The 13,779-nt window shown below is 40.6% G+C and overlaps 1 protein-coding gene across 3 annotated transcripts in view; it reads left to right on the top strand.

The window, feature by feature from the left end:
* Positions 1 to 12,980, top strand: part of atp1a2a (ATPase Na+/K+ transporting subunit alpha 2a) — a 141,526-nt gene extending 128,546 nt beyond the window's left edge. For all 3 annotated transcript variants that reach the window (XM_057857117.1, XM_057857118.1, XM_057857120.1), the window contains 5 exons: positions 711 to 856; positions 931 to 1,061; positions 3,092 to 3,193; positions 3,308 to 3,399; positions 12,716 to 12,980. In XM_057857117.1, the coding sequence (XP_057713100.1) occupies positions 711 to 856; positions 931 to 1,061; positions 3,092 to 3,193; positions 3,308 to 3,399; positions 12,716 to 12,744 (500 nt within the window). In that variant the 3' untranslated portion in view covers positions 12,745 to 12,980. The remainder of the gene's footprint in view (positions 1 to 710; positions 857 to 930; positions 1,062 to 3,091; positions 3,194 to 3,307; positions 3,400 to 12,715) is intronic.
* The last annotated feature ends 799 nt before the right edge of the window (positions 12,981 to 13,779 follow it).

Genomic DNA, 13,779 nt, shown 5'->3' with positions numbered 1-13,779 from the left:
AGTCTCCAGATCGCAACCCCATAGAAAATCTGTGGAGGGAGTTGAAAGTCCGTGTTGACCAATGACAGCCCCAAAACATCACTGCTATAGAGGAGAGCTGCATGGAGGAATGGCCAAAATAGCAGCAACTGTGTGTGAAAAGCTTGTGAAGAGTCAAAGAAAATGTTTGGCCTCTGTTATTGCTAACAAAGGGTACATAACAAAGTATTGAGATGAACTTTTGGTATTGACCAAATACTTATTTTCCACCATGATTTGCAAATAAATTCTTTAAAAATCAAACTGTGATTTTCTGTTTTTTGTTTGTTTGTTTGTTTGTTTGTTTTTTTCTCCACATTCTGTCTTTCATGGTTGAGGTTTACCCATGTTGACAATTACAGGCCTCTCTAATATTTTCAAGTGAGAGGACTTGCACAATTAGTGGTTGACTAAATACTTATTTGCCCCACTGTATTTGTAATATTATGAAGTTTTATTGAATAAAATAGAAAACAGATATTTTTTATTTTAAATATAAATTTGTTTACATTAATATGAAATTGAAAATGCGGCAACAACTTAAAAAAAACATTATATGTGTGTACAGTAATTATACGATACACATCCCCATTGATTTAAAAAAATAAAAACGTAATGATATTTTAGAAAAAAGAGGGAAATGTGTTTTTACCTCATTAACAACGGTTTTTCTGTTGATGTGTTGGCTGTAGGTATGATCCAAGCTATTGCTGGCTTTTTCACCTACTTTGTCATCTTGTCGGAAAACGGCTTCTTGCCCATGACACTGCTTGGCATCCGCATCGACTGGGAGGACCGCATGGTCAATGACATGGAGGACTCTTATGGGCAGCAGTGGGTGAGGACACAAAAACACTTACTGCATGTACTGTAGTGTGTACAGCCTTCACTGTGATGTCTGCCCCCCTACAGACATATGAGCAGCGGAAAATCGTGGAGTTCACGTGCCACACTGCTTTCTTCACCAGCATTGTGGTTGTCCAGTGGGCTGACCTTATCATCTGCAAGACCAGGAGAAACTCTCTCTTCCAGCAGGGCATGACGTGAGTTCAAAAATCACAACCGCATTCCTCATTTTTACCGGGCGATTGACATAAAATTCTTCATTTTTTTTTTTTTTTTTTTTAACCTGTCGTGTTCAGCTGATGGACACAGAGAATGGAAGTCTAAGTGCCCGGTTGGTCTGAACAGTTTTAATGTCTCACATTGAGAGTATGACATACTCCCATTGTGATCATTCACATACCTCGTTTATTGTGACAAAACAGCGAACAGGAAGGGGTTATGGGGGAACAGAAGAAAAGAAACACAAGAGAAGAAAGAAACACAAACAACAACAAGAAATACATTGAACGTCTACACTAACTACTAACATTTTGGCGCTATTGTCAGCTGGATGTATTTTTGGTTGACACCATGTGGGGGGCCTGTTGACCAGGGAAAGAAGGGGACGGGGGTGGGGGAGTCTATAAGCTAAGTGACTGAAAGGGGTAGAGTGTACACAAATCAACTCTGTTATCTAGAACCCAGTAATCGCGTGAATCCCTCGTGAGTGTAAGCCCGTTGGCAACCGACCCTATGCCACTTCCGGTGCCGGGAGTGGCGGGATGTATTTATCATAAGAACATGCCTCAAAAAGTACCAATCTTCACAGATGAATTAGAAGCACTGGGAACCAGTTTCACTTCTCGATACGAAATTAGGTTTACATTTCTGTCATGTCGAGATGAATGAAAAATTTTCAATGCCCATGCTTTGAATTGAACAGGAAGTCAGTTATATGACTTTTAGGCCTACCCCAATGTTTCTGGGGGGTACATTCAAACAAGGGTACATTGTTTTGCAAAATGTTAAAGGTGTCCTTCACTCTAAAGCCTCAGTTATACTCCCGCGTTGCGGTGACGGCGTAGCGACTACGGCGTCATTCGACATTCGATAGTTCTGCGGTGAGGGAACGCGTTGCTCTGTAATTCACCGCCAAGCCACTAGAGGGATGTGGCGTTATGTTTGTACGGTTTTGGGGCATGCTTGTTTACTTCCGCTAGTCGGAGAAAAATAAACAATGCAATATGGAACTCTTGAAAGTAAATATTCTGCTCATCAACACTGAATAAATATTGAACATACAAATGTTGAGGGGCAGGCGACGCAGAAGACGGTTTCGAGGCGGTCTGGCCGACTTTTGATGCCGCACAGAGTTTTAGACTCAGGTGGAGAGAGCTAGCTGTGGCGGCTAGCTTCAAACTGGCGTCGAGCACTGCGTTCAAGGTCTGCAAAGCCCTCCAGCCCGATTTGTTTGCCGTGTCCTACAACCAGCCAATGGGAAGCCATAGCAGATTTCTGGCGTCTAGGGAACTTCCCAAACTGCGTTGGGAGGCTTGATTTTAAGGTTATCATAAAAAGCACCGAGGCACTCTCAATCAGTGATGATGTATCGTGTGTGTGAACTGTCTGTTATTGAAAATTAAAGATCAAAACAACTCTTGACACCAAATCTGTGCTTTATTCTTTACATACTTGAAGTGTGACACGTAAATAAGTCACAGACTCACAGCAAACATATGTACACAGTAAATGATGAAGTGCACCAACCAAAAATACGACATAAAGTGATAAAAAGTTGGCAGTTTTTGGCCGACTGGGTCACCGCTTCGTGTGGCCACTCGATTCCGACCACCCACGTCTCGGTGGTTCTTCCATGTATTTATTTTTTCGATCGCTGACCTTGCCATTTGGCAATCACAATAATAATTTCTTGACGAGACTTGCTCTTCGATGATACTCCCGTCGGCTTGGTCCATTTTTGCGTGTAGAAAACAATGTTTGATTCTATTGTACAATGGCGGTGTTTTCGCGGTAAACCGGAAACAACAGTCTGAGCGGACCAATCACAGTCCGTTTTCGCTACGTCATACGCGTCTACGCGACGCGAAGGTTACAAAAATCGAGAGGTGCGCGTCAGGCTACGGCGTAGGGTCGTAACTCGATTCTTCCTTGACGGCGTAGGTCTGACGCGGAAGTATAACACAGGCTTAAGTCTGGATTCATTCTTCTCATGTTTTCCCATCCATAGGAACAGGATCCTGATATTTGGCCTGTTTATTGAGACAGCCTTGGCCGCATTCCTCTCCTACTGCCCTGGAACGGATGTGGCACTGCGCATGTACCCTCTCAAGTAGGCTGCCCGATTGAGTATATGCTCAACCAACTTGCTTTATACCTTTCACCTGCATCATCCTTGTCATTGCTGACTTTAAATAGTCGTCTTCCTCGTTATCCTCTTCCCCAGGATCGGCTGGTGGTTCTGCGCCTTCCCATATAGTCTTCTCATCTTCGTCTATGATGAAGTTCGTAAATTAATTCTGCGAAGGAACCCTGGAGGTAAGCACGGTTATTAGCAAGAGAGAGCGAGATTAAACGCTTTCCCGACCTCTTTGTCTTGTTCATAAACCGGCAGAATAGTTAATTGCTTTGGACTCGCGTGTCGAGAGCCGCGAGTGGCAATTTTCCTCCGAGAGCAACTTCATAGCGTCTCCTGTCCTGGGTCAACCCGATGATTTTGATCAGAATTGTCTCAGAAAATAAACAAACTGGCGCATCAAGAGATATTAGCAAGCAATCACACGTCCCTTTTGAAATTGCTTCGTTTTTGTTGTGTTTTTTTTTTTAATTCAGCCCTGAAGCCATTTTCACATAGCAACGTGAAATTTGGTGGGCATGTCTATCAGAAGTAGACATGAGAAATCCTCTCAAAGTGTTGCCTGAAAACACATTTTGACTATAATCAGCCATTGTAGCCCCATTTTTGGCTATTTCTAGCAGCTCCTTAAATACAAACTCCTTTGAGAGATTTTATCTAACTGCTAGTGTTAAAAAAGTAGAAGGACACATGAATGAGAAATTTACTCATTTCAATATCCATCATAAGCAGATCTACAAATATATCCAATGTACCTATAACCCAAATGACTCTCCCTGTGTCTGTCATAGTAGTTTGAATTGGCCATTTTTAGTTGTCCTTCAATGATGATCTTGTTTCAACAATCCATGGTCGAAAAGATTAAGTAAGCCATTTATTTAAAGTGGCAATACAGTGATCCTTCACTACTTTGCGCTTCAAACTTCGCACCCTTAGTCCATTGCGGAATTTTTTTCCCCAATTAAAAAAAAAAAAAAAATACAGATGAGCTGTCCCAATCCGATCATGTAGTCTAAGTCTCCCTCCTGCTCCTTTTCTTGGTCAGGCAGTGCACTGGAGTTGCTTATTAAAGTCAACGATGATTGACAGACGTTAAGGTTTGATCTTGCCGGAGATGCCTGGAAGCCGAAACTTCAAAGCGCCGCATGTGTCAATCATTGTTTAACTTGTTAAACAGTTACTGTGGCAACTCATTGCGTGTAAGAGAGCAGCTTCAGCGGATTTGAGTGGACTCAGTCAATGAACAATTTACTAAAGACAAGCCTTTTCCTACTTTATTCTTACTTAAAAATAATTCGGTCGGACAGTAACATGTTTAAAACATCATAATTAAATTTGAAGTGCTTAAAACCCATTTATTCAAATGTATATCCATAATTTTTTTTTTTTTTTTTTTTTTTTTTTTTAATAAACGTGTCTTGTATGCATATCTTTAGAATGCTAAATCTGAATAAATACATTGAACACACACACACACACACACAAATTGGGGGCAGGGGGGCGCTACTTTGCGGTTTTTCACTTATTGCGTCGGGTTCTGGTTCCCATTAACCGCAAAAGCAAGGGATCACTGTATTATGGCCATTTTGGGATATTTCCAGCGTCATTCTATGGATAAGTTGTCTGAGAGACTTTTGTAGCTCAAAAAATTCTCAAACACTCATGTCGGAAAAGACACCGGAAATTGCACTTTTTATGTTGAAGTAAGAATTTTGGGTCATTATTTCCATTTCTTGGATTCCTTAACAGATTAATTTGTCTCAGACTACGTCTACACTGCGACAGATAATTTTCTCAAGGGTATTTTGTCGACTATTTTTATACCTGTCCGCACTTACGTTTAAGGTGCATTTAAGGCCCCTCCACTTCTGCAAGGTACGCCTTCATTTGCACAAACTAAGCGTGCGTTGAAAGGAGCACCCTCATATGTTACGTCATTGCCCCCGTGCGGTTTACCTCTTAACCGGAAACTCATTACTCGCTTGCGTGAAATTTCGAAATTACTACACCTTCTTGAGCAGGGGCCGGGAGCGCCGTTTTTTGATCACTGTTTTTTTCGTGAATGCAATTGAACGCATCACGCGGGAGCGAGAGTGAAGGGAGAGCACGCTCAGCTTTTATGAGCAGTCTCCGAGTTGTTATTGAAATAAATCTTTAGAAACCCACGAAAGCCTGACATCGTTACTTGGGATGTTACAATCGATGCTCAGTTGTGCTCTCATCTCTTGGAAAATAACAAATAGAACTAGGCCTGCAAGCAGGACTGAACGGGCCCTCGCAATCTAGCGCAACTCGGACGTCACGCAACTCGGACAGTGTGCAGGTCAGGGTGGTGGCAGATCCTCCTCTCTAATCATCTCATTAGAGCCTAACATGCTCGAAAGTCGCCTCTTTACACACCTAAGAGTACTACAGAAAAGGAGCCACTGCTGAGCTGTGCAGCCAAGCCCTTATTCAAAGCCAAAATGAATCTTAACTGGGCCAATTCGACCAAGTGTGCCAAATTCTGTGGCTCTATAAGCTGCCTGAGTCTCTGAAAAAAAATATTTCCTTTTAATGGCGAACAAAGGGTCGTCACGGCAACAGACAGAGACATGTGGACATGGGCCGTAAATAAGTATTTCAAAAGGTCTTGAAACTACAATGACCAACCTGAAAAGAACTGGACATGTATTGGAAAAACGAGTGACTTTCTATTGCCACTAGTTGGCGCTGTAGGGTTGATGCAAATGACCCCTACAGTACCCTTTAGAGTATGACTCAACAAGCACGAGATGTTTGGCGCAGATATGTTGTAGATCTTCCAAGTTATGACTGTTCAAAACTTGTGGTGAGACGAAATGGCTTCAGTCATGTTCACTTCTCCTGTTGGACCCTTCTGCTTCAACCAAACCTCAGTATTTTTCATCAGGCACCTGAACACATGTCTTATGGCTCCCCCGATGAAGGTTTCAGATGAATAGATTTGTTTTCCTTGGAGGAGGAGCCTGTTTAGTTAAAAAAAGCATTTCTTGTTCCCACTAGCGGGCGTTAGGCCTAATGGGTAATAGTTCAATGCACTCGTGTTAAGGGTGGGATCCCGCACATACATGGCAGATATGAAAAAGATTGAAAGTTGTGTCAAGGAATTATTAGTCATTTACTGAATTCGGTGTTTTGCTGAAAAAATGGCCGACTTTGGCACCACGCCCAGGTCAGACCCGTGAATGAAAACGCACCATTTTAGAAATTTAAGATCTCATATGTCTCCTGAACAGTCTCACCAATTTTGAAGATGATCCAACTAACTACCTCGGCGAAAAGGTCTCAAATGTGCACCCTGTAAATCGATAAAAATTTCATATTCGATCCAAAATAACCGATTTCCTGTTGAGTTTGGAATATGGGTGCCAGTGCTTTTTTGGAGCGGTTTTGGACAAGGTATAGGCTCCCCAAATTTCATTGCTCTACGCTGACAGACCCAAATGTTATACAGGGTGACCCAAAAAAAAGTTTACACTGCCATAATACAACTTAAATGCCATGTTTATTCATCTTAGAATTAGAATTTAATCACAAATTATACGTTATTGTGAAGAACATGTACAGTACACTATATTTTTCTATGTGTCCTCCCTTAAGTGTCACAACAGCCTCCAGGCGCCTGCGGAACCCTTGACAGGTCTTCTTTATGTAGGATGCTGTCATCTTTTCCCAAGATCTAACAATGGACCTCTCCAAGGCTGCCACAGAAGTTTGTGGCTTCTTACAGGCACTGTCCTCCACAGTTGCCCATATGCTATAATCCAGGGGATTGAGATCTGGACTCTGGGGTGGCCACATATCACCTTGTCAATCAACTCTTTGGTCCGCACAGATCGGGTTTTCCAGACCCAGGTTTTCGTGAGGCTGTTCCAGTATCTTTCAGCTTCTTTTTAACTTTGTAGACTGCACATCTGGATATTCTCAGATTTACTGCAATCTCAGTAGGTGTCAGACCGGCACGCAGCAATTCAGGTACAGCTAAAGTTTTCTTCATTTTCAGCAGAAGCACAGGAATTGTAGAGACGAGAGATTACCAGCTGCATTGAGTGACCTTAATGAATCACTTAAGCATGACAACCTATTTAGATATGTTTCAATGGCTTTTAAACAAGCAGTCAACTGAGTGTAAACTTTTTTTTGGGTCACCCTGTAGGCCAATTTTAAAATTTCAAGGGGGCGCCACTGAGCCATTTTGTTACATTTTTTTGCAGCGTTGCAAAATTATCGAAATTTACAATTTTCCGCACGTATGTGCAAATTTTGGTGACTTTTCGTGCATGTTCAGGCCTCCAAATTGGCCGTTTTCATTTGCCCTGGAAAAAATAAATAAATAAATAAATAAATAAAAAAATAATAATCCTTTGCAAAACAATAGGGCCTTTGCACGCTTAGTGCTTGGGCCCTAAATAGCCCCAACCAGGAGTGCTTGTGCATAACAATGGCGATCCTGGGAGTGACAACAGTTTTGACTGGCAGAAATGTCATGAAAAAAACTGATCGCGTGCCTCTTTGACTGTGCCATGCAGGTCAATTTTCGCGGTTTAATTTTCCTCTACACATTTTTATATACTCATTTTCGGTCGGCATTAAGTTGGGAGGGGCCAGCCCAACAGCTGGCAGATCAGAGACAACTTGGCGAGAGAGAGAGAGCTCTGTAAAATACGCTCATCCCCGCGTCATCCGCGATGGGAGGACCACAAATGGGCACTGATTTGAAGCATATTATTGCGACGTAGTTTGAAGGTTCAAGAAAAATTGTGTGGAAATGAAAAGAGGTGCAGGAATGCCACGCCGTGATCGTCTGCCTCCATTGTTTATGATGCCGCACTAAAAATGGCGACTGCAGGATGTCACTTCCTTAGTATTTGATGGTTGTACGGAGACAGCAGTCCATATTAAGCATCGGGTAAGTATTGTATAGTACATAGTAGAGCTGTCCCGACTAGTCGACGTTGTCGACGTCATCGATTACGTAAATGCGTTGACGGGCAAAACATACCGTCGATGGTAAATGATGGGTTAAAAAAAAAAAATTACATGCGAATAAAGTTTAAAATGGTGGGCGCTCGCGATGCAAGCGGTTGTTACTGGCACCCCCAAGGGGGCCGCTGTTATTTCAATGTGACCGGCATTGTCAGATTGAGCAAAGAGGAAGAAAGTGGGCAAGTGAGAGAGAGGGAGCGAGATCAGTGATTTGGGAAAGCCCGTGGGTAGCGCGGAGTTCAGTGGCTGCATCTCCCACGTTTTTGTTTTGGTCAATAAAAGTATCCATAAAGAGCCATCCGACGCCTCTCGGTGTTTTTATGCACGCCGCCACCTTCCTGACAAGGAAATCGGACGAACCGACGACAACCAGCTAAGTGAATCGCCGGTTCACTCTTCACTACGGCGAGGAGTTGAAAACACCACCAATTAACAAAAAAGGCAGAATTGGTGACACGTGAAAGTGGCACAAAGCCAAAAAAGCGGACCAGAATAGCCAGAGCCTGGAATTATTTCAAGGAAAATATGGAGGGTGCTACTGTGTGTACTCTTTGCTGAGCTGAGCTCGAATACCCTGGTAGCACGTCTGCTATGAACGAACACTTGAAGCGCCGTCACCAAAGATAATTTTCGAAGACAACAAGAAACAACAAGCTAGCGGATTGTAAGTCCATACAACTTTCTAATGATTTTTTTTAAAAAATGGAAGTTACCTTTATGTGCGTCGTATCAACGTGCATTTTTATTTATGAAAATATTATATATATATATATATATATATATATATATATATATATATATATTATATAATTATATAATATATTTTTAAAAATTATTATTAAGTTTATTAGGATCATGGAAGCTCCCACTTGGGGAAAATATATACATATATCCTGTATATACATAATATAATAAAAATATATATGGAAACAGCACTGGCCTGCTTACTATAATCCATGACTGCACTAATGTTAGTTACTTTATATTATAAAGTATCATTGTGTATATACATATAGTAGTATACTATATTTAAATAAATACATTAATACTATACATTTAATTTTTGTTACTGTGAGTATGTGTGCCTCTCATTCAAAATAATTGTGGTAATATTTCAGTGTGCCCTCTACTTTATTTATTTTCAGGTTAAAACAAAAGTTGAACAGTTTTTTCCCCTCCCCCAAAAATGCGGAATGCTCACCAGAAAAAGCATCTGAACTCACACAAAGTATTCTGAAAATGGTTGTCCAGGACATTGCAATTCATTTTAATATTTAGAACAATATAGACAATGACATACCACAAAAAGAGTAAGAATTGTTTTGACTCCTGTTAAAGAGGTGAAGTCTCAGTGTTTCCGTTTACATTTTTTTCGCACGAGTTAATGCCAGCAGCATTTGACCTCATTGTTTGTGTTTTATTATTGATATTTATGTTATTTATTTATATGTTAAGAACGAATTTAGGTGTTCCAAAATGTTTTTTTGTGAATAATAAGCTTCAACAAAAATTTCATTATTAAATTAGTGAAAAAAAATAAAAAATTATTAGATTAGTTGATTAATCGTAAAAATAGTCTGCTGACTAATCGGGAGGAAATTAGTCATTTGGGACAGCCTTAGTACATTGTACTGTATAGTATATAGGTATAGTCCAACTAATTACACGTTTAAGGCCATTATCCGTCCTAGAGTAGATGTAGCCTCAGATTATCAAAATATTTAGTTTACCGGTAGTAGACTCACACAATTGGTCTCATGAAGTGCTGAAAAGACTGGATGTCTGTCTTTTGGGTTCAAAGTTGGGGAAATAGGGTCATTTCATTTTTGTCCATGTAAAGGTGTCCTTAGCTCATTCACTGCCAGCCACAACCATAGTCGTCATATCTATTCGAGGTGATTTGCTCACTGCTAGAGCTGGCAGTGACCATTCTAAGTTAAGTGTTTCACTGAGCAGCATGAAATTTGGTAGATTTGTATGTTATAGGTACCCCCACAAAAATGTCCAAAAAGAAAAGATGCAGGAAGTCTGCCATTTTGGTTCAAAATAACCACTTTAGGGAAAAAAAAATTATTTTTTGCCATTAAATTTTTTTGTTGGTGGTGGTATTTTTTTTTTTTTTTGACAAACTTCACTTTCACTACCTTCAACCAATGTAGACAGATGCTTAGTGGTAAATTGTGAACATTGCATTTAGGCGAGCATGGTTGCAAAGTTTGTTGACATGGTACCGTCACAAAAATATGACTCCATGCATTTAGCTAAGCATATTTATGCAGTCGAAATTCACCAAACGCCATTTTGACTGGAATCAAAAGCGCAAGACAGACAGTAATCAGTTCAAATGCTGCGGCGGCCACAGAGTTGCATGCTGGGAGGATATTATTCAGCACTCAGACGCGCTTGTTCTTGGCGCAGGGCCGGCCGAGGGTCTCCTCATGAATAAAATATGGGCTTTCATAATAACTCTCGAGTGACAATATTCGTGGCGATATCAATACAAAAACGAAAATGCTGGCGATCCAACTTGCAAGGGAAAAAAATGCAAATGACACAATTTGCATGGCTATAAAAATAAAAAGAGGTGAAACGGTTGATGCCATTGCTCACGAGTACTTTTCAGACCGTGAATACCAAAATAGCTGATGTCCTGTGTCACGAATAATCATCTGCGAGGCCCTTTTGAGTCATACTCACCCGTACTCAATTCAGAATAGATGACTGTTGTTTTCGCCAATCTTTGTATGATGCTTTATTGACGTATAACGATGATTTTATTGTTCTTTTGTGACTCTGCTCACCTAGAATAATTATTATCGAAACTGAAAAATTTAAGATTCCCCGTCTAAGGCTTTGTAGTCTTTGCTTGTATGTTCATCTGGTGAAAAATTGCGTTTAAAATTGGCTCTGAACTGTTCAGTTTAAATTCAGCCTTCAAAGCCAGTTTACTTTTGCAACATGAAAATATGTCTCGTGTCCAGGTTTGGAAAGACACAAAAGTCTGCTGTCATTGTTTGAAGCAGACATTTTAGGCTCGTTTTGCCCATTTACAGGTGTCCCTGAAAACTGAAGTCCTTGAAATGTTCTCTAATTTGAATCGTGTATACTAGACACATGGTAAATGGTGTTATACTTATTTAGCACTTTTCCACCTTTCAAGGCGCTTTACACTATCTCGCCATCCACCTACTGGTGACGCAGCACCAGGAGCAACGTGGGGTTCAGTATCTTGCTCAAGGACACTTAGACGAGTTCATCAGGGCAAAGAATCGAACCCACAACCTCTGTGTTGGGAGACAACTTCTCTACCACTGAGCCACGCCACACATCATGGATAAACAGTGAATAGTTTAAGTTCCCGTCAATGCGTGTGGGCAGAGCACGCTGCAAAATTTGATGAGTCAACATAATACTCACAAGAGTTCCGGGAATTGTTTTGTACAATTCAGCCCTGAAGCCAGTTTGACTCAGCAATATAATATTTGATGGGCTTATCGCTTATGAGTAAAAACTTTATAAAGAGCTGGAAAAGACACAGGAAGCCTGTCATTTGCATTTGTAACAGCCATTTGGAGTGAATTTTGGGCATTTCTATGGGCCAATTCAGGATGAACTGAGAGTTTCTAAGAGAGCTTTCCTGACTGCTACCAAATTTGAACCAGTTATACCAGACAGATGGGTGAAGCTGAATTTCTGAGCATTTTATGTTTTGTCATTTTGTGTTGGTGGAGCTTGATGGCAAAGTTTGGTGACTTGTAATAAAACGGCAGACGAATTCCTGGAAAATTGAACTGAAGTTGAACACATTCTCTTCAGTTTATGACATTTGATGAATATGTCTTTTGATAAGCAGACCAACAAGCTGTGCCCCCCACCCCCAAAAAAATCCTCACAGGAAATCTGCCATTTTGTTCCAAAGCAGCAATTTAATGCTTATTTTGTCTTTTTGGTGTGATGACATGCCTAGAACCACAAAACTGATATCTCAACTCCAGAAGGCAAACCAAACCAAGCGTCGATCTCCGCTTGCGGCTTTGATGCAATCTGATTGTTACTGCGGTTAAAAAAACTAAAATCTTGCAATGACTTGACCGACGCTTGCCTGCCGGCCGTGTTTACGTACTAATCCGGCCCCGCTACGGGAAACAGATTACGCTTGTCAACAGCATGAGGAGCAAAATAACGAGAGAGGAAATTACACGGCGCCCGATGAAGAGTTACGAAGACGCTCGACAATGGATCAAAATTTGCAGGGCCGTTGACGGCACGGGTCACAATAACAATTGATGGTGACAGTTAATCTTCTCTGTTAATGTGCGTGTCACGGTCGGCTGATCGGCGCGTCTGGAGAGTTACGAGCCGATTCATTTGCAGAAACAAAACTCGCCGCCTGTGAATACCAAAGAGGATATGAAGGCTTTTTTTGGTTTGTTTTTTATTTGCTTTTGTTTTGATGACACCACCGACTCCTCTGTGTTTCTTGTCTTTCAGGCTGGGTGGAGCAGGAGACGTACTATTAACATTCACAAGACGTCAGCCAGAGAGTGCACGTGCGCGTGTGCATGTGTTTGTCTGTCTGTCAGTAGCAATATTTGCATGGATGAGATGACAAATATGATTAGCCTGAAATGATGATATGCTAATAATCCTTGAAAATACTGGTTTTGGATTATGTTTGTACAAAAAAACGGGAATTCATAGAGCCCTGGATACAATGGATGCATTACATGTATCATGGTCTGTCTCACTGGGGATTGGTCACCAAATAAAACAATTACAGATAAACAGGCTCTTTCTTTTTTAACGTAACTATGGATTGTATGTGTTTTTTCAGACAAGGACCAATGGTTGAAAAAAAAATTTTCTAAGCGTCTCACAAACAGTTAAAGGGAGTCTCTGACTTAGACTTGTAGGCTCTAATAAGCCACAATTGTTCTCTTTTACTGAAATATGTTATTAGAAACATACGATATTGCGATTGATTTTAAAAATCTATAATAACATATTTTGACCTACGGAGGGTGCCATGTTTTATGCGCGCAATGGAAGCTCAGGGTCATGACGTAGTTTGTCACTATCACTAGACGAACACTACCAGTTTTCTGCAATACCTACGCGGCGAGACGTCCAACACATGCGCACATCAGTTAAAACTGGCGAATACTTACCGTATTGGCCCGAATATAAGACGGCCCTGATTATAAGACGACCCCCTCTTTTTCAAGACTCAAGTTTGAAAAAAGACTTTTTGAACACCAAATTAATTTTTATACAGAAAATAATTACAGTACATCTGAAACAAATGATAATAATATATTTGAGAGCAAAAAAAGCATGTTATTTTTCTTAATCAAATCTTTATATTTGAACATTTGAATATGTAAACTAAAGTGCAATCACATTCGTAAATGAATGGCTTCTGGTTTTGGAAATGTAAATAAACCAATCTATTGTGATAAAACAACAAAATTGCAATAAGTGCATTAACCATCAAAGTGAAGTCTGTGACTGTAACTGTGGTCTTGAAACAAATCTGAATAAGGAAAAACATTGCA

This window comes from Corythoichthys intestinalis, chromosome 14 (assembly GCF_030265065.1).
Source record: "Corythoichthys intestinalis isolate RoL2023-P3 chromosome 14, ASM3026506v1, whole genome shotgun sequence".
NCBI lineage: Eukaryota > Metazoa > Chordata > Actinopteri > Syngnathiformes > Syngnathidae > Corythoichthys > Corythoichthys intestinalis.
Note: the sequence above shows the minus strand (reverse complement) of the source record. Positions and strands in the feature narration are given on the sequence as shown.